The sequence below is a fragment of the Lampris incognitus genome, chromosome 7 (genome assembly GCF_029633865.1).
Source record: "Lampris incognitus isolate fLamInc1 chromosome 7, fLamInc1.hap2, whole genome shotgun sequence".
In the NCBI taxonomy this organism is placed as follows: Eukaryota; Metazoa; Chordata; class Actinopteri; order Lampriformes; family Lampridae; genus Lampris; species Lampris incognitus.
Genome location: NC_079217.1, coordinates 33,550,665 through 33,576,645, shown reverse-complemented (window position 1 = coordinate 33,576,645; position 25,981 = coordinate 33,550,665). Strand labels below are relative to the sequence as shown.

The 25,981-nt window shown below is 45.3% G+C and overlaps 1 protein-coding gene across 1 annotated transcript in view; it reads right to left on the bottom strand.

The window, feature by feature from the left end:
* Nucleotides 1-21,266: 21,266 nt before the first annotated feature.
* akt2 (v-akt murine thymoma viral oncogene homolog 2) overlaps nucleotides 21,267-25,981 on the bottom strand; it is a 30,592-nt gene continuing 25,877 nt past the window's right edge. The window contains exons 11-13 of the mRNA XM_056282989.1: nucleotides 21,898-21,985; nucleotides 21,687-21,789; nucleotides 21,267-21,508 (exon numbers count right to left, since the gene is read on the bottom strand). Of these exons, the coding sequence (XP_056138964.1) occupies nucleotides 21,429-21,508; nucleotides 21,687-21,789; nucleotides 21,898-21,985 (271 nt within the window). The 3' untranslated portion in view covers nucleotides 21,267-21,428. The remainder of the gene's footprint in view (nucleotides 21,509-21,686; nucleotides 21,790-21,897; nucleotides 21,986-25,981) is intronic.

The window sequence follows — 25,981 nt, the reverse complement described above, 5'->3', positions numbered from 1 at the left end:
TAGTGTTTCTTTTTGTTGTTTAATGTCCATTGATCTGCAGATGTCACACTTTGCTATATATGATTTTATTTGGTCGTTCATGCCCTGCCAATAGACACACTCCCTAGCCCTCCGTAGGCATCCTTCCACACCCAGATGTGATGCGTGTAGGCGGCAAGTGATGTCTTTCCTCAATGCATCAGGGATGACAGCGCGCTCACTCCTGAACACTATTCCATCTTGGTGGCTTAACTCCTCTTGGAATGAGAAGTAGGGCTTGATTTCCCTTGGTGTTTTTGACTTATCGTCAGGCCATCCTTGCTGCATCATTTTGATGAGAAGCTGCAGTGTTTCATCCTCTTTTGTGGCAGATCGTATATCATGTAGCCTGTCTGCTGCGATAGGTAAGTGTTGTGCCATGTTGACAGTCTCTAGTTCTGCATCCGGTGCACTCTCAGGAAGATAAGCTCTGCTCAGAGTGTCTGCTAGCAGCATGTCTCTACCTGGCACATATACTACATCTAGATCATACTTTTGTATGCGCAGCATCATTCCCTGCAGCCTTTTGGGTGCACTTAGTAGAGGTTTTCTCACTATTGTTTCCAACGGCTTGTGATCACTTTGCACCGTCACTTTTCGGCCGTATGTGTACTGGTGAAATCTTTCCATGCTAAAAACCATTGCTAAGAACTCCTTTTCTATTTGTGCATACCCACGCTCTGTTTGAGTGAGTGCTCTGCTTGCAAATGCTATTGGCTTACCCATCTGCATGAGCGCTGCGCCTAAACCTGTGTCTGAAGCGTCACACTGCACTGTGAGTTCCTCATCTGGGTTGTAATATTTCAGTACTGGGACCTTTGCTATAGTCTCTTTCAATTTGAGGAAAGCCTCCTCATGCTGTGCTGTCCAGTTCCACTCCCTGTTTTTGTGTGTCAAATCTCTCAACACTATGCACTGGTCTGAGAGGTGGGGACAAAACTTGGCTAGATAATTTACCATACCTAGCAGCCTTTGCACTCCTTTCACATCAGTCGGTGCCGGCATCTTCTCAACGGCAAGCACTTTCTCTGGATCCGCCCTGAGTCCATCAGCCGTCAGGCGGTGTCCAATGTATGTGGTCTCCTTTTGTCTCAGCTTGAATTTGTCTTTGTTCAGCTTGATGTTCTTTTGTCTGCATCTTTCAAGAAACAGTCTCAGTTTTCCATCATGGTCACGCTCAGCTTCCTCCTGTGTTTCCCCTTGGCCTGTGATCAGTACATCGTCAGCTATAATGTACAAGCCCGGTACACCGTCCAGCGCTTGTGTGAGCTTTCTCTGAAAGATTTCTGGGGCCGGACCTATCCCCATTGGCATCCTCAGCCACCTGTAACGTCCGAATGGAGTGGCAAATGTTGTTAAATAGCTGGACTCCTCCTCCAGCTGCACATGCCAGAATCCACTCTTGACATCACACACTGTGAACACTTTTGCTTTTGACAAGTCCGGTAAAATGTCCTCAATGGTTGGCAGTGGGAAGTGACTGCGCTTTAGAGCTTTGTTCAAAGGCTTGGGATCGATACACACTCTTGGTTTCCCACTTGGTTTCTGTACCACCACCATTGCACTGATCCAATCTGTACTGCATTCCACAGGTGTTATGATCCCTCTTTGCTGTAGGTCCTGTAGCTCGTCCTTCAGTGGTTTCATCATGGCGACTGGGACCCGCCTCTTTGGCAGCTGTACTGGTTTCACTGTGCTGTCCACCTCTGTTTTGCATTTTCCCTCGAGGCAGCCATCGCCAATGAACACATCAGCATACTCATCTTTAATTTGTCCCATTATCCACTGTCCTGTTGTTGAATTCTGTTGTGACAATACTGTCTATTGTCATGATGTTTTCATATTGCACTTTTATCAATTTCATGGCCTCACTGGCTCTCCTACCCAGCAGAGGCACTGTACCAGCTGCATTCACCACCTGGAACTCTAAGCGATATAGCTTGTTGTTTCTCGGGTTTCTTATTTTCACTTTACATTTTCCCAGTGGTTTTAATTTGGTTTTATTGTACATTACTAGTACACTCTTCGTGTGTTCTAATTTGGCATCTGGATTCAGCAGGTTAATTGGGATGATATTGCAACTGGCACCACAGTCTATTTGGAATTTGATCATGTCCTTGCCTAGAAGCATGCCAGCATAGAGAAGCTGAGTTTTCTTCATTTTCTCAGTTTCTTTTACACAGGTGATAATATCTTCATATTCAACACTCTCAGATTCAGTTGTTATTTTACTCACATATTTCTTTTTCCTTAGTTCCGGTTTTACTCTGCATTTTGCTGCAAAGTGGTTCTCTCTTCCACACTTTGTGCACTTCTTCCCAAACGCTGGGCACTTTTGTTTACTTTTCTCATGCGTTTTTCCACAATATCTGCACTCCAGTGTTACTCGTCTGTTTCCGATACTGTGCTCCTTGCACTGCATGTACCTCTTCCACCATCGATCCCGAGATGGTTTTCACACTGTCCTTTGAGAGCTCAGCGGCTCTGCACAGCTGCAAACATGTGTCCAGTGTCAAGTTTTTCTCTCGGAGCAGTCTTTCTCTTACGATTGTGTTGTTACCTCCACACACAATCCGATCCCGAATGAGCGAGTCTCTCACTGTCCCAAAGTTGCATGTTCTTGCCAACACTCTCAGTTCCATGACATAATGGTCTATATTTTCACTGGTGCCCTGGTTTTTTGTAAAAAAAACGATAACGTTCCACAGTCTCGTTAACGCTGGGGTCGCAGTGATCATCAAACTTCTCGATAACGTCATCTAACGTCCATGCATCCTTCGGTGTGTCGCCCAGTAACGTGTCCATAAGTTCCCTGCCGCTCTCCCCGACAAGATAGCTGAACAGTTTCACCTTCTGTTTGTCATCGGCGTCAGCCATGGCTAAATCCACATACAGAGCAAACTCGTCCCTCCAGGTCTTCCATCTCCTCGAAAGGTTGCTTGAGTCCAGACATAACGTTTGCGGTGGTTTTAGCCCATCCATGTCACACGGCAGTCTCACGCTAGCAGCTAATGCTAACATATACTGAACGTTGCTTAGGAACACTAACCGCTCTCCCGCTCCTAGAAACTTTTCCGCACCAAACTTCAAACCGAGTCGTCCGCCGCTGCCACCATGTTAAAGTGTGTTGTTACCTTCTACTAATGAGACGTTACAACTCGTTTCAACCCCACGGGGCTATAAACTTTAATAATAACTTCGGCACGTAAGGTTATGCATCATGCTCGGTCCGTTATTCCAGGTGCAACAACCTAAACGACCCCTGTGTAAACAAGGAACTAAACAATGGTTCCTAACAATAGTTCCTATTGTTACACTAATGTGGCTTATGTCTAATGTGGGTCCCAATTCTTGCGTAGGCTACAGCAGGAGCTGATCTGACGTTTTCTGAAACCTGTCCTGTTTTGTTTATATGTGACAGGTATGTTTTATTTCTTTTTGTAAAAAAAAATTGTGTTGCTAGCTACGCGCTCTTTCCCGCTTGGACATGTAGAAAGAGGCTACAGCAGGAGCTGATCTGACGTTTTCTGAAAACTGTCCTGTTTTGTTTATATGCGACAGAATACAGATCCCATGCATGAGAGAAGTTGTCCTGTCTTTCCTACACAACGCAATGAAAAGGTACACTGGTCACACTTGATGCCGTATGACCCGTCCGATCCGTCGTCGCCGATGAGAAAGCGTCGCCACCTGCTGCAACCACCGTCTTCTCTCAGTCCGCCCCGCTCCATTCATGGTATCAGGGTTAGCCTGCTATGCTAATAGTGCTACAGATGTTAGCCAGCTAGCTAAGGTCGGGGTGTGGAATGGTGACGACTGTGTGCGGGGGAGGGGAGATCGTGTTGGGAGGAATTTTTTTCCGTCGAGTTTTTTTTTCTTTTCCGCAAATTGTGCTGGCTAGAGCTGTGAATGTTTATTTATGGGTGAAAGAGAATTCGTTTTGTTTTAGGTAAACTATTTCCTGTGATCTTGTTAGGGAATTTGAAGCCATAGGCTAGATGTTTTGATGCTGTGAATTTGTTTGCTTTTGTTTCATTTTGTTTGTTAATGCACTGTTATAGCCTAATTGAGACATGTGTAGCAGAGATATTTTCAATACACCTGCTAGCTCTTTCTCTGATGGGCATGATGTTATTCATGGTATGGGAAGGGGACAGTCCACTAGTGTGGGTAGAGGGCAGTTAGTATTGCCGGTTGGGTATGGGAGAGCTAGGTTTAGGTCCGTGTGTCCTGTTGTGGGCGGCCTTGATCAGGGGAATGATGAGTCACTGTTTAGTTTGTCGGGTCCCTCTGCCAGTTCGACACCTATCATACACGCCCCCCACCTGTCTCAGCAGACTTCCCCCCAAGTTGTTGTTACTACTGAAACACTGGGCAGTGTTATTACTGATTTAGCTAAGCAGATTAGTGACAATATCGCTGCTAGCTTCCATGCCATGCACCTGGCCAGCAGCCCCCAGTCTCAGTCCCAGTCTCTAGACAACCAGAATGTAACTATCGATCCCACACAACTTAAAGTCGTAGTCCAGTCAGAGTCCAAGCCCCCTCCCCTTTTTAAAGGTGACAAGTCTGAGACATTTTCCATTCATGAGTGGGAAGATATGACGAGGAGCTATATGAGCAGGATGGCCTGCGGCTCAGATGCTGAGAGGTCTGACCTGATAATGAGCAGGCTGAGTAAAGCTAGAGATGTGGTGAAAGTGTCACTCCGTAGTCGTCCTGGAGTCAGTCCAGCTGAGCTTCCTACCACAATATTTGACATCCTCAAACGCAATTTCAGCGAGCTCATATACTCCAGCATGCCTATGAAGGACTTTTATGGGACTGTGCCGCGCGTGTCAGAGAGTGCAATGGATTATTGGATCCGACTGAACAAAGCTATCGATGTTGCTGTTGAGAGCCTCCGCAGGCGAGACAAGAGTGTTGAGGATCCGAGTGCTGAGGTAGTCATGATGTTTATCACTCATTGCCCTGACCCCAGACTGGCAGTGTATTTCCAGTTCAAGTCCGTGGAGCAGTGGACAGCAGCTGAAGTCCAGGAGAGGTTGCATGGTCATGTGAGGAGTCTGAAGAGCACAGCTGCCCATCCCCAACACGCAAACGTCTCAGTCTGCACACATGAATGGATGGTGCCAGCCCCTCACTGTGGCACACAGCACCAGCCTGTCGTGGTAACCTCTCCACCGGTTTCATCTGCACCTGCCACTGCATATACTCTTGTTCCCAGTCAGTCTCAACAACCCCCTGTGTTGGCCGCTCAGTCTCCTCCTATGCCCGCTGTGCCTGTTACTGATGCGAACGTTCAGCAGGTTACTGCCGTTTGACAAGGTCCTGTCTCTGTGTACGGCAACGCTAGCTACCTCGGGCCAGGCTCCCACCCAGTCCCAGAACTACTCTCACCAGTCTCAGAGTAACTCCCTCCGGCCCCAGATCCAACCCCGCTGGTCAGTAGGCTATTCAAGCATGCCAGAACGCACTCACGCTCAGTCCAGTTCCCCATGCTCAGTGTGTGGTGACAGTAGTCACACGACCTATTCACACTGCAGGTTTCACAGACTTTGTCTCCACTGTCATCAGCCTGGGCACTTTATGAATGTATGCCCCACGAGGCCCCCAGCCCCCAGTTATGCCAGCACAGTCTCCCGCTGCAGATTTAAACTAGGGCGCCCGTGTGATGAGAGGGGTAGCAGGGGCAATAGTGATTTAACCCTCAGTAAAGAAGAAGACTTGCATTCACTTTATGCACAGACCTGTAGTGCATCACCTGGAAATGAGATAGTCATACTGACAGGCTCTCAGAGAGTAGAGCACAGTAGTGAGTTGTTTTATGCTCCTGTTAAGATTGATGACAAAGTTGTGTTGAAAGGTATGCTAGATTCGGGCAGTATGTCATGTACCCTCAGTGAAGCTGCAGAGAGTGAGCTTAGATATTCTGGGGCTCTACCCTGTCCTCAGCCAGCGCTACCCAATGTTGTCCTTGTTGGTTGTGGTGGTGGTATGACTAGACCAAAGTCTATTTATGAGTTGGAGATTGTTGTTTATGGTTTTAAATTCACTGTTCCATCATTCGTTGTTCCGAACCAAAAGGATGAGTTTATTGTAGGGAGCAATGTTCTCAGACCTATCATTAAGAAAATGAAGGGGGATGACATGTACTGGAAGCTTATCTCCTCAAGCAACACTGACCCTGATTGTGAGCAGTCTCTCCAGCTGCTGAGCTGTATTACCTGGTGGTCGGGCCCGGAGGTGCCAGATGTTGTGGCTACTGTGCGACTGAGAGAGGCTGTCACACTCCTTCCCCAGCGCAAGTATGTGGTGTGGGGGAAGCTGCCCAGTGGGTCTCCTATCTCACCTGGGAGCACCGTGATGGTGGGACGAGTTGTGATACCCATGTTGGGGGACCGCTGGGTGCCTGTCAAAGTATTGAACCCGACACCTAAACCCATAACACTGCGCCGGAACACCAAGATAGCTGATGTTTTCCCCTGCTTGGCTGTCGAAGATTTGCCTATCACTCAGGGGATGTGCAGATCGGGTATCGACGCCTCTGACTCACCTAGTTTGCCTCCCCAGTCAGCTGGAGACCTGGTGCAGCTGCTGAAGGATTGTGGCTTGGGAGACATTGATGTTGATGGCTGTGAGGTAACAGAGTTGTAGGAGGAAGTTGGCTGAACTTGTGCTCTCTTACCAGGATGTCTTCTCCAGGGATAAGCTCGATTATGGAGAAGCGAAGGGGTTTGTCCACCGCATCCATATCTCTGATGACCGCCCCTTCCGCCTCCCTTACCGCCATGTCCCCCCTGGCCACTATCAACAGCTGAGAGAGGTGCTGTCAGACATGGAGATGAAAGGCATTATCAGTAAATCGATCAGTGAGTATGCCTCCCCCCTCGTGATGGTCTGGAAAAAGAACGGAGACCCGAGGATCTGCACCGACTTTCAATGTCTCAATGCCAAGACTGTCAAAGACGCTCACCCATTGCCCCATCAGGCAGACTGCCTCGCTGCCCTGGGAGGAAACGCCCTGTTCAGCACCATGGACCAGACTTCAGGGTTCTACAACATCCTGCTCCATGAGTCTGACAGGAGGTTCACAGCCTTCACAACACCCCTCGGCCTGTATGAATATAATCGGCTCCCCCAAGGTCTGTGCAACAGTCCGGCGTCTTTCATGCGCATGATGTTTAGCATTTTCGGTGACCTCAACTTCTCCAGCTTCCTCTGTTACCTGGATGACCTGCTGGTGTTTGCTCTATCGGAGGAAGAGGCACTGGGGGCGGCTGGAGGTCGTCTTTACCAGACTCAGAGCCAGTAACCTGAAGCTCTCACAGAAGAAGTGTAACTTTTTGAGGAAGTCTGTGAGATTCCTAGGTCATGTGGTTGATGTCAGTGGAGTCTCTGTTGACCAGGAAAAGGTCACTGTCATCTCCGGGTTCCAGAAAGATGTTCTGATGGAAGCTGATGGCTGCACCCCCTCCCAGAAGAAGATTAGGTCTTTTCTTGGCATGGCACTGTACTATCAGCATTTTATTCCTGGTTGTTCTAAGATGGCAAAGCCTCTCTTTGCTTTGACGGGAGGACAGAAGCACAAGCTGAAGGGCTCTAGAGGCTGCAGGAGAGCAGGGATGTTCCGCATACTGACTCCCCAGGACTGGGATCCGGCTTGTGAGAGGGCTTTTGAGGGCCTGAAGTCTGCACTGCTTCACTCTGTCGTTTTGGCCCATCCAGATTTCAACAGGCCGTTCATCCTCTCCACTGATGCCTATCTGGATGGTATGGGTGCAGTGTTGTCCCAGGTCCCTGCCAGCGAAGACAAAGCCCGACTCATTGCATTTGCCAGTAAAGCCCTCAGTCGCAGCCAAGCGAAGTATCCTGCTCACAGACTCGAGTTCCTCGCTTTGAAACGGGCCGTGTGTGACAAGTTCAGCCACTGGCTCAAGGGCCACAAGTTCACCGTCTGGACTGACAACAACCCACTCACATACATCATGACGAAGCCGAGGTTGGATGCATGTGAGCAGCGCTGGGTCTCTAAACTGTCCCCATACTCGTTTGAGATCAAACATGTCCCGGGCAGACTGAATGTGGTAGCTGATGCTCTCAGCAGGACTCCCTTTGTCAAACCTCTGGGCCAGCATCTCCTGTCAGAGCCCTTCTCAGAGTTGCTGGAACAAGTGTGCAGCATCAACGACAGTTGTGTGCAAGATGCATTCCATGTGACCTGTCTGCCGAGGACCACTCTCTGTGTGCTACTGGTGGTGTGTCATTGTCCGAAGAGGATGTGTCATCTCTCCTCTCCTCCTGTGGGGATTGGGAGTCCGGCCTGACGCAGAGGGCTGCTTCCTTGGCTGGTCACCTTGGCGGGCTAGCTCCTCCTGGCCAAGATGTGTTCTTCTCACTCTCATCCGCAGACCTGCAGAGCCACCAGAGACAGGATCCTACCATCGGGAGAGTCCTACACTTCGTTGAGAGGAAGCGGAGACCTTCGGGGCATGAGCAGGATAAGGAGAGCATGATGGTGTTACGGATTCTGAAGCAATGGGAGAAACTTACCGTGTTGGATGGAACCCTGTACAGAGTCTCAAAGGACCAAGTGACCAAACACAGGTGGTTCTAGTTTGTTCTTCCAGACTCCCTGAAATCACAGGCCTTGGGTGGTGTTCACGACCTGGCTGGTCACCAGGGTCAGCTTCATACATTGTCGCTGGTCCGTCAGCGCTTTTTCTGGTACGATATGGAGAGGGATGTGCGAAGCTATGTCAGGAACTGTCCCAGATGCGTGCTCAGCAAGATTCCAGAGCCGGCAGCAAGGGCCCCACTGGAGAGCAGTGATTAAAGTGGGCCGGAGCTCCCCAGATCCCGACACCGGTACTTCCCCTCCTCCCCCAAGTCAACCGGAGCTGAGATCCGGCACTCTGTAGACAGGAGTAATTTCAACCTTTTTGTCACAGTAAAATTTAAAACAAAAAACAGGATGCAGCCAATTCACAAGCATTGCAAAATAAATCGCAAATAAAGTCGTTCTTCTATTTTTATACTACTTCACTTTTTCTAAAAGTTTGAACGATATCGCGTCCTCACGTGACCCGCACCTGCCTGCTGTCTGGCTTCACCAGACTTGACATCAAAAGAGACTGGCTTCACACTCACGGGTCAGGGTCAGTTCACCGCACCAGGCAGACAAGACTCGAGAGAGCGTCAACCTGCTACCTGCACTATTATCTTGGATTGGGGGGCATAAAGAGTGAGTATCTTCAGTGTATTTCTAATAGTATTTCCAATAGTTTTGTCTAGCTCTGCTGTGGTTTTCATTCAAGCAACTAACGTTAGCGAACGTAACGTTAGCTAGCTAGCTAACTAGCTATCTTCCACCCGGTAACGTTGCTAGCTAGTTGCTGACGTTGCTGGCTAGTTGTTTGAATGCCGCTAGGCAAGCTAACTATCGGTAGCGTCCGGTAACGTTACCGGTAGCTAGCTAGTTATGTTTGTCCAACCTTAGCTCTGGCCATGCAATATTTTCATTCAAATAATTAACTAGCGAGCAAACGTTAGCTACCGGTAGCTATTATTAGCTAACAATGCTAACGTCGGGACTACTGGACCAGTGGTTAGCTAGCCTAACGTTAGCTAGCTACCTATCACTCCCGCACTTTTGCCCACCTCTCTAATACAGAGATCCCCCACTTACCAAATCCCACTTTAACCCCTGCTGGAGAGCATTACAACTTCGGCTCCACTGGAACTTGTGTGTATCGACTTTTGGTCCGCTGAAGATAACGACAACATGTCTGTGGATGTTCTCATCATAACTGACCATTTTACTAAGTTAGCACATGCCTTCCCCTGTCAAGACCATACTGCAAAGCGGGTGGCCAAGAAGCTGTGGGAAAACTTTTTTTGTGTCTATGGTTTCCCGCAGCGCCTTCATTCTGACCAGGGGGCTAATTTTGAAAGCGAGCTGATTGCTGAGCTTCTGGAGTTGTCAGGCGTTGGGAAGTCCCGAACCTCCCCATACCATCCCATGGGGAATGGGGGCACTGAACGTTTCAATCGTACTCTGGGTAGCATGTTGCGTTCCCTCCCGCCAAAGTCAAAGCACAAGTGGCCTCAAATGGTCCAAACCATGACCTTTGCCTACAACTGCACACAGCACGAGACGACTGGCTTTGCCCCATTCTATTTGATGTTTGGGAGGGTTCCGTGCCTGCCAGTCGATCTGTTGTTCAAGAACGTCCTGCGTGACGAGTCAGTCTGCGACTACAATGAATATGTGAAGTCTCTGGCTGCCGATCTCCAGTCTGCCATGTTGCTGGCCCAGAAAAACTCGTCTGTGGAGCGAAAACATCAGTCGGACCAGTACAACAAGAGTTAAGGGCTTACCTCTTTTTGTCGGTGACCGGGTGCTAGTGGCGAACAGAGGCGGAAGAGGCAAGCGGAAACTAGCCGACAAGTGGGAGCCGGATGTTCACACTGTTGTTGCTTCCAAGCCACAGTTCCACATCTACAGGATCAGGGACCACAATGGTCGTGTGAGGGTTGTCCACAGGAACCTCCTCCTATCAGTCAACTTCCTCCCTCTTGACAACACACTGGTTATGGAGGGTGATCTTGTTCAGGGTGTTGACACAGTGTCCCATGACCCCTCTATGCTGCACATGCCTGATCCTGAAGCGGCAGTGTCAGAGCCTGACAGTGAGGCCGAGCATTCAGGAGCGGATTCATCCTCATGACAGAACCCGGGTAAACATGATCGCACTGCTTCCTGGGTCTGTGATCAGTCCAGCCATTCTGAGATGGAGAGTGTCAGTGACTTACCTGTTGAGTGTGCCCCCTCCCCTGCAGTAGATGTCCTCCCCACCGATGATGCTGCTCATCTCACACCGTCCCCCGTCCCCATGCCCCTCCCCTCACTGACATCCTACCTCAGAGCCCAGAGAATAGTGTTCGCTCTAGGTATGGCAGGGTAGTGAGGTCAGTTCATAGGTTGATTGAAACCATGGTTCAGTTCAGTCCACGCTTTACTGTTGCTCCACAGTCTGCCTCCTATTTGCTTTAGGCCTAATGTGTTTATATGGTAGTGTAATGTAGGCCTACATTGCTGTTTGGTTCGTGTAATGTACACTGTGGAATTTGCCATTTCTTTTTTTATTTTGGTTGATTTTGTTTTGTGAGTCATCGCCCCTTTGTGCCCATTTTGGTGAGGTGTAAAAGGCACCTTGTTTTGTCCATGGAGTGGTTTTAGATATGGTTTGGCACTTCGCCAGTCTGTGGCCCTCCTAACCTTAGTAGGTGGCAGGTATTGCTGACTTTATTGTGGGTGTTGTGTCGTTGGGTGATTGCAATTTGTGATATGTTCCAATTTTTGTGTAATTCTAGGGGGGTGAATGTAGCGTGGTTAAAAATGTCATAACCAAAATTTATTGTATAATTACACAAAGTATCACCACATGATTATTATTATTATTTTCATTGCTAACATTGTTGTTTTATTATATCATCAGGAAACGCTTATAGTAGCCCCTCCCTGTTGTGACCCCATTTCCTGTTAGTAGCCCTCCCTGTTGGATGCCATTTCCTGTTAGTAGCCCAAAACGTATGTTCCCCCTGACCTCTGTCTCTTTCCCGCTTTGGACATGTAGAAAGAGGATACAGTAGGAGCTGATCTGAAGTTTCCTGCTGAAACCTGTCCTGTTTTGTTTATATGCAACAGAATACAGATCCCATGCATGAGAGAAGTTGTCCTGTCTTTCCTACACAACGCAATGAAAAAGTACACTGGTCACACCAAGACCATCACAAAACCACAGGACTGGTGCAGAGGGGCCTTCATCTGAATGCAGTGGGTCTCAGCCACAGAGTGAAATGACGGAGGGTGAGAGGGCATGCACGTTCTCTCCTCGACCCTCTCCCAGCAGGCTCTACAGCAGTCCACGGGCTCCGGGCCCACCACAGACTTTGGACACCTCTGCTGTCCCATCGTCACCCCATTCCCCTGCTCTCTCTCGATATGGCTGTCAGATATGGCCTCCCAACAGACTGAACCTATAAGCTCACATGGACTGGTTCTAAGGTTCAGTGTTTAGACAAGCTGTTGAATTGTTTTTGAGTTCTAGATATAACCATGTCTTGGGGGAAGTTCACAAGTTGGTATTTCAAGAAGTGTTTTGTTTACTTAAAGGAAAGGGAGATGTTACGGGTGGTATTATATCACCACCCAGTGGATGTTAACTGTAGTTAATGTTACGTAAGGGACGCAGTCTCCTGCGTGCATCAGTTCACCTCTGTATTGTTGATACATACAGTTCGACACTAAAGCCCATTAACTGTTAACTTGGAGTATGCCTCGTTTTTACACACCGCTAGCTCAAACAATTGGTCCCGCCCACTGCTCCTAGTGTATAGGAAGTGTTAAATACGGAGGACAAATTTCATTTCAATGTATGCGAGTACTGAGAAATGACAATAAAGAAATTATAACTAAATATAAATCTTATAATTATACATCTTAAATTTTCGGAGCTAGTGTGCTGTTTCTGCACTTCTGTTTCACAGCGCTTTCTCGGGCGTTATCTCAGATTTGTAGCCTATTATAATGAGCATTTATGTGTGTAGATCTATAATCCATGATAAGAAAAAAATGTCACATGCTGTTATGTAACAAAATAGTGCAGAGATCAGAAGATTTGGGTAATTGGCCATGTATAATTGACAATTGGGGAAAAAAGGGGGAAACTATAAAAAAAAAATTGGCCTTCTCTATCATCAAAGTTGCACATCCCTGTTATAGACTATGATTAATTAAAGACCCCTTTAATATGTAAAAAGACAAAAAAAAGTAACGGCAAGGTGTTATTGACGTGATGACATGAATGTGCTAACCACTAAGTCCTTCAACTCTGTGGTGAGAAATGAAAAGTTAATAGCAGTGACTTAAGAAGGTCAGGTTTAGGGGGCACACGGACCCCCTCAGCCTGTGTCCAGTCCTTTCGGAAATCCATCCATGCAATCAGTTTTGGGGTAAACAATGTCTAAAATTTAAATTCTGGAGCCTTAAAAATTAGGGTTCAGTATAGAGGTTTTAAGAACCCACCCACTGAGGATGCACAACCAATGCATTCTTAGCGCTGGTCCCAAGCCCAGATAAATGGGCAGGGTTGCGTCAGGAAGGGTATCTGGTGTAAAAACTTTGCCAAATCAAATACGCGGATCATAAATCTGATTTCCACACCGGATCGGTTTAGGCTCGGGTTACCAATGACCGCCACCGGTACTGTTGGTTAGCAGGGTGCCCGTGGAAACTATGCTATTGTTGGGCGAGGGAGAAGGGGAAGGCATGTCCTGAGGCAGCATGACAGGCAGAAGAGTAGGCGTGTGGAAGTCAGTGTCAGAACTTTGCATGTTGGCGCTATGGCTGGTAAAGGGAGAGAGCTGGCTGATATGCTGGAGAGAAGGAAGGTAGATATACTGAGTATGCAAGAGATCAGGTAGAAGGGGAGTAAGGCCAGGAGCATCGCAGGTGGGTTCAAACTCTTCTACCATGGTGCAGATGGGAAGAAAAATGGGGCAGGGGTAATTCTGAGGGAAGAGTATGTCCAGCATGTGTTGTAGGTAAAGAGCATGTCAGACGGAGTGGTGAGTATGAGGCCGGAAATCGAAGGTGTAATGATGAATTATTAGTGCACATTCCCCCGAAAGTTAGGTGTGAGATGGAAGAGAAAGAATTCTGGAGTGAGTTGGAAGAAGTGGTGATGAGTATACCGAAGGAGGACTTCAAGGGGTATGGTGCTGAAGGGAGCAGAGATGATGAGGAGGTGATGGGTAGGTATGGTGTCAAGGAAAGAAATGTGGAAGGACAGATGGTGGTGCATTTTGTGAAAATGATGGAAATGGCTGTGGTGAATACATATTTCAGGAAGAGGGAGGAACACAGGGTGGAAGAAGGTGCACACAGGTGGACTATATCTTATGCAGGAGGCATGATCTGAAAGGGATTAGTGACTGCAAAGTGGTGACAGGGGAGAACGTAGCTAGGCAGCATCAGATGGTGGTCTTTAGGATGACTTTGGAGATCAAGAAGAAGAAGAGAGTGAAGGCAGAGCCAAGGCTCAAATGGTTGAAGATTGTTGTGTGGAGTTCAGGGAGGAGTTAAGACAGGCACTGGTTGGTAGTGCACCGGATGGTTGAGCAATCACTGCAGAAATAGAGAGGGAGACAGCTAGGAAGGTACTTGGGGTGTCATCTGCACAGCGGAAGGAAGAAAAGGAGACTTGGTGGTGGAATGAGGAAGTACAGCAAAGTATACAGAGGAAGAGGTTGGCAAAGAAGAAGTGGGATAGTAAGAGATGAAGAAAGTAGACAGGAGTACACGGAGATGTGGCGTAAAGTGAAGAGAGAGGTGGCGAAGGCAAAGAAAAAGCCACATGGTGAGTTGTATGAGAGGTTGGACACTAGGAGAAAAGGGCTTGTACCATTTGGCTAACAGAGGGACCAAGCTGGGAAGAATGTGCAGCAGGTTATAGTGATGAAGGATAGAGATGGAAATGTGCTGACAGATGAGGATAATGTGTTGAGAAGAAGGAAGGAGTACTTTGAGGGGCTGATGAATGAAGAAAATGATAAGAGAATGATGTAGGGATAGTGAACCAGGAACTGCTGTGGACAAGCAAGTGAGGACAGCTATGAAGAGGATGAAGAGTGGAAACTTCTCTTCTCTAACATGTCTTCTCTCTCTCTGAATGATGTCTTCTCCTTTCTCTTTTTCTGTGTTTGAATGGTGTCATGTGAGTCTCTCTTGCATGCAAGTGCAGTCAGTTCTCCTCCCAGGTCTCCGTGGTGATGGTGGTCGCCATTTGGATGCTGCCTGCCTTTCATCTCCTCACACAAGTTTTTTTTTTTCACATGACAATGCTGATCGTGTGGCTTGGGTACTGGACTGTTCCGTTAGCATCTGGACACTGCTTGGCATCCTGTGCATCATGTTATTCATAAATTTTATGTCCATTATAATTCTGTTATCCTCTTTCAATGTTGTATTATGTAAATTGCGTGAACACAACATCCATTGCACACTGTCCGTCTCGGGAGAGAGATCCCTCCTCTGTTACTCTCCCTGAGGTTTCTTCCTATTTTTTCTCCCTGTTAAATGGTTTTTTTTAGGGAGTTTTTCCTTATCTGATGAGAGGGTCTAAGGACAGGATGGTGTGTTGCTGTTAAGCCCACTGAGGCAAATTTGTAATTTGTGATATTGGGCTATACAAATAAAATTGAATTGAATTGAATTGGAAAGGCAGTTGATCCAGATGACGTAGCTGAGAGGCATGGAGGTGTTTAGGAGAAATGGCAGTGGGAGCTTTTAACTAGATTGTTTAACACAATATTGGAAAGTGAGAGGATGCCTGAGTAGAGAATAAGTATACTGGTATCGAGTTTCAAGAATAAGGATGATATGCAGAGCTGTAGTAATTACAGAGGTATAAGGTTGATCAGCCACAGCATGAAGATATGGGAAAGAGTAGTGGAAGCTGGGTTTAGAGGAGAGGTGATAATTAGGGAGCAGTACTATTGTTTCATGCAAAGAAAGGGCACTACAGATGTGATGTTTACTTTGAGAATGTTGATGAAGTATAGAGATGGTTTGAAGGAGTTAGATTTTGTCTTTGTGGATTTACAGAAAGCATATGACAGGTTGCCAAGAGAAGTGTGGTATTGCATGAGGAAGTCAGAAGTGGCAGAGAAGTATGTAAGAGTGGTGCAGGATATGTATGAGGGCAGTGGGACAATGGTGAGGTGTGCAGTAAGAATGATGGATGTGTTGAAGATGGAGGTGGGATTACATCTAGAATCAGCTCTGAGCCCTTTCTTGTTTGCAATGGTGATGGACAGATCAGGCAGGAGTCTCCGTGGACTATGATGTTCACGGATTACATTGTGATCTGTAGTGAGAGTAGGAAGCAGGTTGAGGAGAGCCTGGAGAGGTGGAGGTATGCATAGGAGAGAAGAGGAATTAAAGTCAAGTAGGAACAAGATGGAATACATATGCGTGACCAAAAGGGAGGACAGCGGGATGGTGAGGATGCAAGTAGAGGTGGCAAAGGTGGATGAGTTTAAATTCTTGGGGTCAACTGTTCAAAGTAATGGAGAGTGCGGAAGCGAGGTGAAGAAAAGAGTGCAGGTGGGGTGGAGAAGAGTGTCAGGACTGATTTGCGACAGAAGGGTACCAGCAAGAGTGAAAGGGAAGATTTACAAGATGGCAGTGACACCAGCTGTATGTTGTATGGTTTGGAGACAGTGGCGCTGATGAAAAGACAGGAGGCGGAGCTGGAGTTGGCAGGGTTGAAGATGCTAAGATGTTTGTTGGCGGTGACCAAGAAGGACAGGATTAGGAACGAGTACATTAGAGGGACAGCTCAGGTTGGACAGTTTGGAGACAAAGCAAGAGGCAAGATTGAGATGGCTTGGAAATGTGCGCAGATGCCCCATACGCAGAGTGTGATGCACTGCGTTGTGACACATTCTTCCCCTAACTAACATTAACATTTTTCAATGACTTGTGCCACAGTAGACCTTCTGTCGAGTCAGATGATACGGGTCTTTATTGCCCTCGCGCAACAATGAACCTTGGCGGCCCAACACCCTGTCGCCGGTTTGTGGTTTGTCCCTGCTCTGACCACTGTCCATAGGTACTCACCACTAGCGACCGGGAGCACCCCATAAGCTTAGCCGTTAAGAGATGCTCTGACCCAGTCGTCTGGCCATAACAATTTGGCCCTTGTCAAAGTCGCTCACGTCTTTACTCCTACCCATTTGACCTGCATCCAACACGTTGACTACAAAAACTGATTTTTTTTGCTTACCATCTATCTATCCAGACCTTGGCATGTGCCCTTGTTTGGGGATAATCAACGTTATTCAGTTCACCTGTGAGGGGTCGTAATGTTTTGGCTCATACGTGTACTGAAACATGCACGGATAAATATACTCACTAGCCCTTGGCTAACGGGTTGGACCCTTTAGTCGACTGGTTAACGTAGTCGCCCGTGGTGCGGGAGACCTGGATTCGGGTCCCAGCTGCATCCCCCCCCCTCCCCGAATTTGCTATAGTACATTTGGTGTTTAGGTTCTAACCTTGACAGAGACCTTAAATATGAGTTGCAGTTTTTGGCCACTAGTAGGGCTATTGAACAATGAGGGTACCCGTACCATGACCAAATAATGTCAGCAAATCCTTGTCTGTTTACAGGGAAAACACTGCAGTTCTGCTTTAATTCATGTAATAGTATGATATGAAATGTTGAATAAAAAAGACACATCAAAGTTTGAGTAAAAACCTTTACTGGCACTTCATAGCTGTAAATATTATGAGCTACCATTTTGTAGCAGGTATCACCTGTTACATTGTGAAATCCTGTAAAGGGGGTCTGAAACTGTCTACCAGGACAATGTCCTCCCCTTCAACATTGTTTTTTCTCATTGCCTTTGGAACTTCCAACAATAGCAATGAGGACAAAAAATCGTTACGTTATCATTAAGTTTGACATTCGTGATTGTTGATCACATTCAGAGACACAAAAAGCATGGTAATAGAGATAAAGTTGAAGGTCAAATTTTACAGAGGTTGAGGGTTCCGCTCTCTGCTAGTGCTGCATTCACATCAAGCATTTTGGTATTTACATAATAGTGCCAAGTTTTCTATTGTGTCCGTTTATGCCTACAAGGCCTGGGGTGTTTGCTTGAATGGTCAGCATTAAGCACTACTAAAAGCTTGGCCACCAGCAAGGTGCAGTGCATGGTCTCACAGCCATCATTAATAAAAGGTGTGATGCACCCACCATGTGGCCATCAGAATAATAAAGGCAAAACGAGTCCCATCAGTGAAGTAGTTCTGAAATCCGGTCCTGCCGTTTCCAAAGATGGACACCAGGCTATGTTGGTTATGCCTGAGCCAGTGAGAAGTGCTAAAGTTTTATTTATTTATCTTTTTTTTTTTTAGGTAAAAGCTATAATGAGATTACAATCTAGAGGAACTGAGGCCAAAGGGTCCTAGCACCCAAATATAATAAGAGAGTGGCCTCAAAACTTGTTGCTCTGTGTCCTCAATGCTTGTTTACACTCTTAATCCCTCTCACACACATACATACCTAAATATTGTTACTAATGTGACATGAGTGGTATTCCAGAGATCAACATCAGCCAGCTTTCTCAAAGATGCACGGTGCAGTTCTTAGTAAAATTAAATTAAAGGACTACACTAAATCTTATAACTGTTGATTTGGATCAGTTCATTATCCCTTGAAACGGCATAACTAAATTTGAAATGCACAATTTCATTATTCTGGCTCTCACAAACCCCCTTACTATCACACACTATCACACACCATTGTCCTTCAAGTGCGGATGAATCTGTCGTGTTATTATTCACATTTGGCCACTCCAAAGCACATCATGTTGACCTTAAAGGAACAGAAGTAAAAGACGCAGTTTGATACTTGTTAGATCTCAAGGAGATTTGCATACACAAGGACAAGGGTATAATCTCCTATGGAGGTGAAATTTAAGAGAAATGCAGTGGAGGAGCATGACATCAGAAGTATGGGTGAGAAAGCAGGAACAATTGTAGGCCAAATGAGAGGTCTGCAGTCGGTCTAAGCAATGTAGTGATCATTGATGTTTATATTCAATTTAATTCTGCAAGCATAAAGGTTGGTGCCACTGAGGTCGAGGCAAGTTTCTTTTGTAAATTGAATTGATTAAGTTCCTGGAATATATTTTCTCTCTTGACAAAGGGAGAAATTTGTTCAACTATAGCCCATTGTGATTTTAAATGTGGTTTGTGCTTTATTGTGTATAAGCCTATACATTGGGGGGGGCACTGAAAATGGAAGGGAGCGGGGATGACATACGACAAACCTCGTGACCCACACTTGAACTAATGCTACAAAAACACTTTGCATTCCAGCCTTCTGTGCCAACAAAATTCCCCATTTAAATTAAACTATGAGTGAACAATGAATTAATAATCAATTTGTAAGTTGGAGCTAAAATACTGGTCTGCACTCAACTGCTGAACCAAACCAAGACTTACATCTCATATAACACAAGTGCCAAGAAATGCCAACACAATTGGCAATCCTATGGAATCCTGTGAAAATGAATTAAATCATAAAGAAAGCAAAAATGTTTTTAAAATATATAATATACTTAAACAAAACATGTTTTCAAACAAAGGAGAAAAAAAAAAGAAAGTTTCCTGATGGAAACTCAAAGAGCAACTCATCCCACAATTTGGCATACAATGTTTGCTTCATAAAGATTTTTCAACTGTGTGCTGTGTAATGTACACAGTTGGTTATCAGTGTCCCTGGTCAACAGGCAGGACTTTGCAAATGCAAGTGCTCCAAGCAGCCTTAGATGAAACACAGGACAAAGACCCTAAATATCAAAGGTGGAATTATCTGAAACGTTGACTCGGTCCAAGTTTGGCCTTAATAATAATAAAAAAAAATGATTGAACATTTAAGGAACATTGAAATATGTTTAAAATGACAGTCCATACATTGATACCAAACTAAAAAAAAAAGATTAAACATATAATTGACAACCTTTTCCTGATTTAACTAGGGAGTGACAGCTAATTGGACCAAGCATAGTGAGTGGCTTTAGTCATCTGAATTGGTCTCCCCAGCCGAGGGGAGGGGGGCTTTGACTTGGGGACAACAATCTTTCTTCACCATTAATCACACTATGGCAATAGGTCACAGCCAAACCCCATCTCCCTCTCTCTCTTCTTTCCCTTTACAAAGGACACTAACAGCGCTGTGTAGCGTCCTTGCGGTTTTTTCGGCTCTTCAGGCAGAAGTCGAGAGTTCAAAAAGATGTACAGACAGTAGTGATGTGTGGGTTGACCTGGTGTATTCGGGTATGCTTACTGGAAAATATCACGGGTTCAGGCGGGCGAGTCAAAAAGTGACAAAGCAGCGCTCCGAGCAAGTTATAAATAATTTACAGAAACATTGTGTGCTATAAGCTAGGCTGTGCATTATTAGTCCACCTTCTCTCCCCTCTCTCTGTCACTGTCTCTCAAACACACGCACAGTCTTAGCATCAATTTGCGAGTGTGGTGTTGGTCAATGCATGTGTTTAGGCTTTACCTATGAGTTTTTTTCCCTAAATGGTATCTGTAGCTTTTGTTTACACCACCAAAAAAAAAAAGTCTTTATTTAGTAGCCAAGACCCAGACACAATTAGGCTGGGATACAATAGACTATGCCTTGCAATCAGTGTATTATGCTGGGCAAATAGCCCGAAAGCGAAATAGTGCAACACTGCTGACTTTGCTGTAGCCTAGATTAAATTTGGAGGTTTTTCAGGTCGGGTCGGGTGTGGGTGGTGATTAACGCATATTTTAGCGGGCCGGGCGGTGCGGATTGGCTCTCATAACAGGTCGAGTGGGTGCAGGTATTAAAAAGCCCTGAACCACACATCGCTAATAGACAGACATGAATTGATGGTGGGGATTCTCATGGTTGTTCACACGATTCCCTTGCACTCTTAACGCACACACTCATACATTCATTCACATGTATGCATACACAGTGCAAACACAGAAATGGCAACCCTCTTTGAGGTTTGCACCACTTTCTCATTACCCAACCCCGCAATACCATCCTGACACCCTCCCCCACCCCTCCCGCCCTGTAGGAACAGTCACCACACTTGATTTGTAACAGCAAATTTCAGAAAGAGCACTTGTTAAAAATAATTTAAAAAAATTGTTTTTAAAAAAAAGGCAAAAATATGGCTTTATATTTAAAACCGTTGCAGTCAATGAAAAAAAAAAAAAAACAAAACATTTTTTTACCCCAAATCTATTCCACTTTCCCTAAATTTGATTATACTTTTCAAAAATTTTATCAAGTCGGTTTGTACATATGCCGTCTATGCATGGATTTGTGTGTGTGTGTGTGTGTGTGTATGTGTGACATGGGTTCAGCTGGTGCCTAGGTGGTACTTTTGCTGGCATAACCTGGTTATGGTGAAGTGCCAAGGCTTTGACGTGGTGCACAGTGTAGTGCGGCTGAGGTCTTGTAGACAAGGCTGAAGCCGTTCCTGTTGAGACATGCAGAGGCAGAGCCACCAGTTACTCCAAGCAAACCTGCTGAGGTCCATCACCAATGGTTTGTTTTATCTTCATGCTCCATGTCCTTGTCTTCCAACTGATTGCATTGGTGCATATTGTGTAAAAAGGCTGATTGAAAATGTGTTTTGTGCCAGTTTTTCTTTGCATCATTCCAATACCTCAGCAGCACAAATGAGGGTTATGTATTTATGTGTTTGTGTGTCAGGGTGGTGGTGGTGGTGGTAGTGGGGGTGAACGTGTGTTAGCCTGCCTACTGATTCAAGTGTTTCAACGCTTATTCCCGTATGCTGGCGGAATAGGAGAACTGTGGAAAGTGTGTTCGCTGGTCTGAGTCCTCTGCATCTATGCTGTCGTCTGGATTAGACAAAAGAGGGAAAAACAGAAGAACATCCAGGAAGTTCAAAACGCAGACAGGGGAAGCATATGGAGATACCCCTAGTTACATGGCAACATACTAACAAAAAACAGTTACAGTACAAAATGTATAGCACCAATGTAAAATACCATGGCTCACTAAAACTGATATACTTACACTTGTCTGGAGGTGTAACGGTAATGGTTTGTGCAGTGAACTCATCATCAAAGTAACGCGTATCTGTCTCTGATGTCACTTGGGGCTTGAAGGGGGGAATAAGCTGTAGAGAGGAAGTAAATCAACAGTAAGTGTACTCCTAAACTTGTAAAAAAAAATTATTATCTTAGTCACTATCTATCTCTGGCCCTTAACCCATTGGTTCTCTCACCTTTTTCTCAGTTACATCCTGCCAGTTGATGGATGTGAAAAACTTGTGGGTCATCACTTCTTTGGCATCTTCTGCCCCACCTCCCAGCCTGAAAAACAGCAGGACCTAAGTATTTTTAATTGGAAGCAACAAGCAGGTGGCAGGGAGACAGCCTGGACAAGGTCACCTGTCCATCACAGGGCCCACACACACAGTCATGTTACACATCATTCACACCTATGGACAATTGAGAGAATCTAATTCACCTAACAATTAGTTCTCCAATTCCAGCTACTCCTGCAGATCCTGTCTTACCAAATTCACATCTATACAATGAGTCACTGATAGTCCCTGTTATTACAACTTTCGAGACTATCTCTCTTGATACTTTGACTAAGTTCGTTTCAGCTTCTAAACCAACTACTTGCCCACTTGACACCTTACCAGCAAGACTTTTTGAAGACCTCTGGCCTTTTCTGGGACCCACAATGGTAGACATTGTTAATTCATCACTTACTATTGGCATTGTTCCCAGCAGTTTTAAGACAGCTGTGGTAAACCTCTACTTAAAAAAAACTGCACCTCGATCCAGGGTCTCTTAATAACTATCGAAAAGTCTCTAATCTTCCATTCTTCCAAAATACTAGAGAGAGTTGTGCATCAACAACTTTTGACCTATATAGAAGAAAACCATCTATATGAACATTTTCAATCAGCTTTCAAGGCCTGTCACTCCACTGAAACTGCTCCGACCAGAGTGGTGAATGATCTTTTACTAGCTATGGACTCTAATTCCACTTCTGTGCTTCTACTAACTGGACCTCAGTGCAGCCTTTGACGCCATTGATCACTGCATACTATTAGACAGATTAAATTGTAAATTTGGTTTCTCTGTCTTAGCTCTCTCTTGGCTTAAGCCCTACTTATCTGAAAGAACACATTCTGTCTGCTATAGTAATATTACATCAACATTCTTTGACGTTAAATATGGTGTACCTCAGGGCTCAGTTCTTGGCCCTCTACTTTTCTCTCTTTATATTTCACCTCTTGGCCAAATTATACGCAGTTATGGAATACATTTCCATTGCTATGCTGATGATACTCAGCTGTATGTGCCTATAAGGGCTGAGGATCATACTGAAATTACACATTTAGAGGCCTGCTTGGCTGCTGTGAAAAATTGGATGTCACTAAACTTTCTGTTTTTAAATTCGGATAAAACCGAGATGCTGGTCATTGGCCCTGCTAGACACAGACACCAATTTGATCAGGTAATGATAACAATTGACAACTCTGTGGTTTCACAAAATGTGGCAGCCAAAAATCTTGGTGTTACGTTTGATCCCAGGCTTTCCTTTGATAAGCGCATTAAAGAAATCACCATGACGGCCTTTTTTCACTTATGTAACATAGCTAACATAGCTCTTTCGGTCTTTTCTGTCCATGGCTGACACAGAAACTCTAATACATGCATTTGTTTCATCCAGACTTGATTACTGTAATGTTCTGTTCTCAGATCTGCCACATTCTAGTACTAAAAGTCTTCAGATGGTTCAGAATGCTGCCGCTAGAATCCTAACCAAATCTAGGAAATTTGATCATATTACACCAATTCTTGCCTCCCTTCACTGGCTTCTTATCCATGTTAGATCAGACTTGACTTCTGCAGACTTATAAAATCCTAAATGGGCTTGTCCCATCTTACCTGTCTGATCTCCTTAAACAGTACATTGCATCTTGAGCTCTCCGCTCTCAGAATACAGGGCTCCTGTGTGTACCCAAAGTTAAAAACAAGTCAGCTGGTGGCAGGGCCTTTTCCTATCGGGCCCCGTTCTTGTGGAATAACTTGCCTGCTGCCATCAGACAATCAGTTTGTTGAGTCCTTTAAATCCAAATTTTAAACTTGTCTTTTTGTTGCGGCTCGCCCATCCCGCGCCTGCAGCCAATCAGCTCGTCAGGGCTGGGCTTAGTCGTCAGGGCTGGGCTTATGTTTGCTGGTCTCCCGGAGCCCGTTGCCAGTTCGTGCCGTAACATCTTCGTTGAAGTGGTTATGCTTCCCTCCCTGTGTATTCTCTCCGAGTTTATCTCAACCTGTGGATTTGCCATTTTCTCTGTGGAGTTTTTTTCCCTGCGGAATCATCCTGCTGCATCCGCAATTTGGATTACCCGTGAGTTTTCCCGTACTTTCTCTGTTTGTTGGTGACTACCCGCAAAGCGAATTGCCGGACTCTTTTTGTTGCCGTGTATGTTGTCCCTTTGGACCTTTATATGAACTGATAATAAAGTACGCCAGTTTCGGCAAACTCTATCTCTGCTTGGTGTCATGTGCTTGGGGTCTTCCACAAACCCTAACACTTTTTGCCTTAGCCTACAATTAGTTGCCTTTAAGTTGAATGCTTCACAACCTGTACTGCACGGTGGGTCGGTTTGTCTCAATGAATTTACCAAGCACTGTTGCTGACAAGATCACAGTGTATAGATTATGACGAATTGATGACTTAATTGATCATGACCAATAATTATTGCAAAATGTTCTCTTCTCTCACATATATTTTCTCTCTCTGAATGATGTCTTCTCCTTTCTCTTTTTGTGTGAATGGTGTCATGTGAGTCTCCCTTGTGTGCACGTGCAGTCGGTCCTCCTCCTAGGTCTCCGTGGTGACAGCAGTCACCACCTGGACACTGCTTGGCATCCCCCTCATCACATTTTCTTTTTATATATTTTATAAATCCATATAATTTTGTTATCCTGTTTCAGTGTTATATCCTTCACTCACTAAGATGTGTGACTATTTTTTTTTTTTTTTTTACATGTTGATGCTGGTCACGTGGCTTGGGTCCTGGGCTGTTCCGGTGGCGTCTGGACACTGCTTGGCATCCTGCTCATCATATTATTCATAAATTTTATAATTCCATTACAATTCTGTTATCCTCTTTCAATGTTGTATTCTGTTAATTGTGTAAACACAACATCCATTGCACGTTGTCCATCTTGGGAGAAGAGATCCCTCCTCTGTTGTTCTCCCTGAGTTTTCTTCCTATTTTTTCTCCCTGTTAAAGGGCATTTTTTAGGGAGTTGTTCCTTACCCGATGCGAGGGTCTAAGGACAGGATGTTGTGTTGCTGTAAAGCCCCTTGAGGCAAATTTCTAATTTGTAATATTGGGCTATACAAATAAAATTGACTTGATTTGACTTGACTAACAAGAAGAAACCCACACAAGCACAGGGAGAACATGCAAACTCCTCACAGATGGGCTGGAATAAAACCCAGGATGCCCTTGCCACTGGGCAACAGTGCTAACCACCAAGCTGCCATGCCAACCAGTACAATAGAATTATGCTTTAATAACATCAAGATGAAAAATGACAACATTTTAGATTCAACAAAAACATGAGGCAGTTTCAATTAAACACAATATTGCAATGGACAGTACTGCCTGGGGGAGAAACCCATTTTGACAGAATTCTGTATTGATTATTTCCGGCTCCTTTTAGGGTGTCATCTTATCCAGTTCCCCCAATTTTCACTCACCTGCCTGCCTGTGTGTGCTTACCAACATGGGTACCATCAGACCTGGCATTAAATTGTGTTCACAAGTTAGATGCTCTAAATGCAGTTCTGAATGCAAGCAATGCATCCAAAAGACAACTAAAGATCTGGACATTCAAGACACATTAGAAGGTGGCCTGGGACACATACATCCATATTTGTAGTGCAGTCTGAATGCAAATGTGTACCAGTGAGCATTGACAGACTGCCTGGTCATCAGCGGATGTACCTGGTCATGTGACCTCAGGATTCCTGTGGGATGTGAGTCAATTTCATTATGAATCCCATGAGTGGCACGAGATGGAAAAAAAGAGTGGATAGGACAAGAACCATGAAAATGAATTTATATTTTCCTATGAATACACCAGGTTTTTTTTTTGTTTTTTTTTTACACAGAACAAAGTTCTGGCCATTCTCAATTGTTTCTATTTCCTTCCTTTTTTTGCTTTGGTTCTGTCCACCACCAGCAGTTTGTGTCATATATATAGATTACAGACAGCAAAAAAAAAAAAAAAAAAAAAACTACAAAATCAAGCGGGATAAATGAGGGAAGG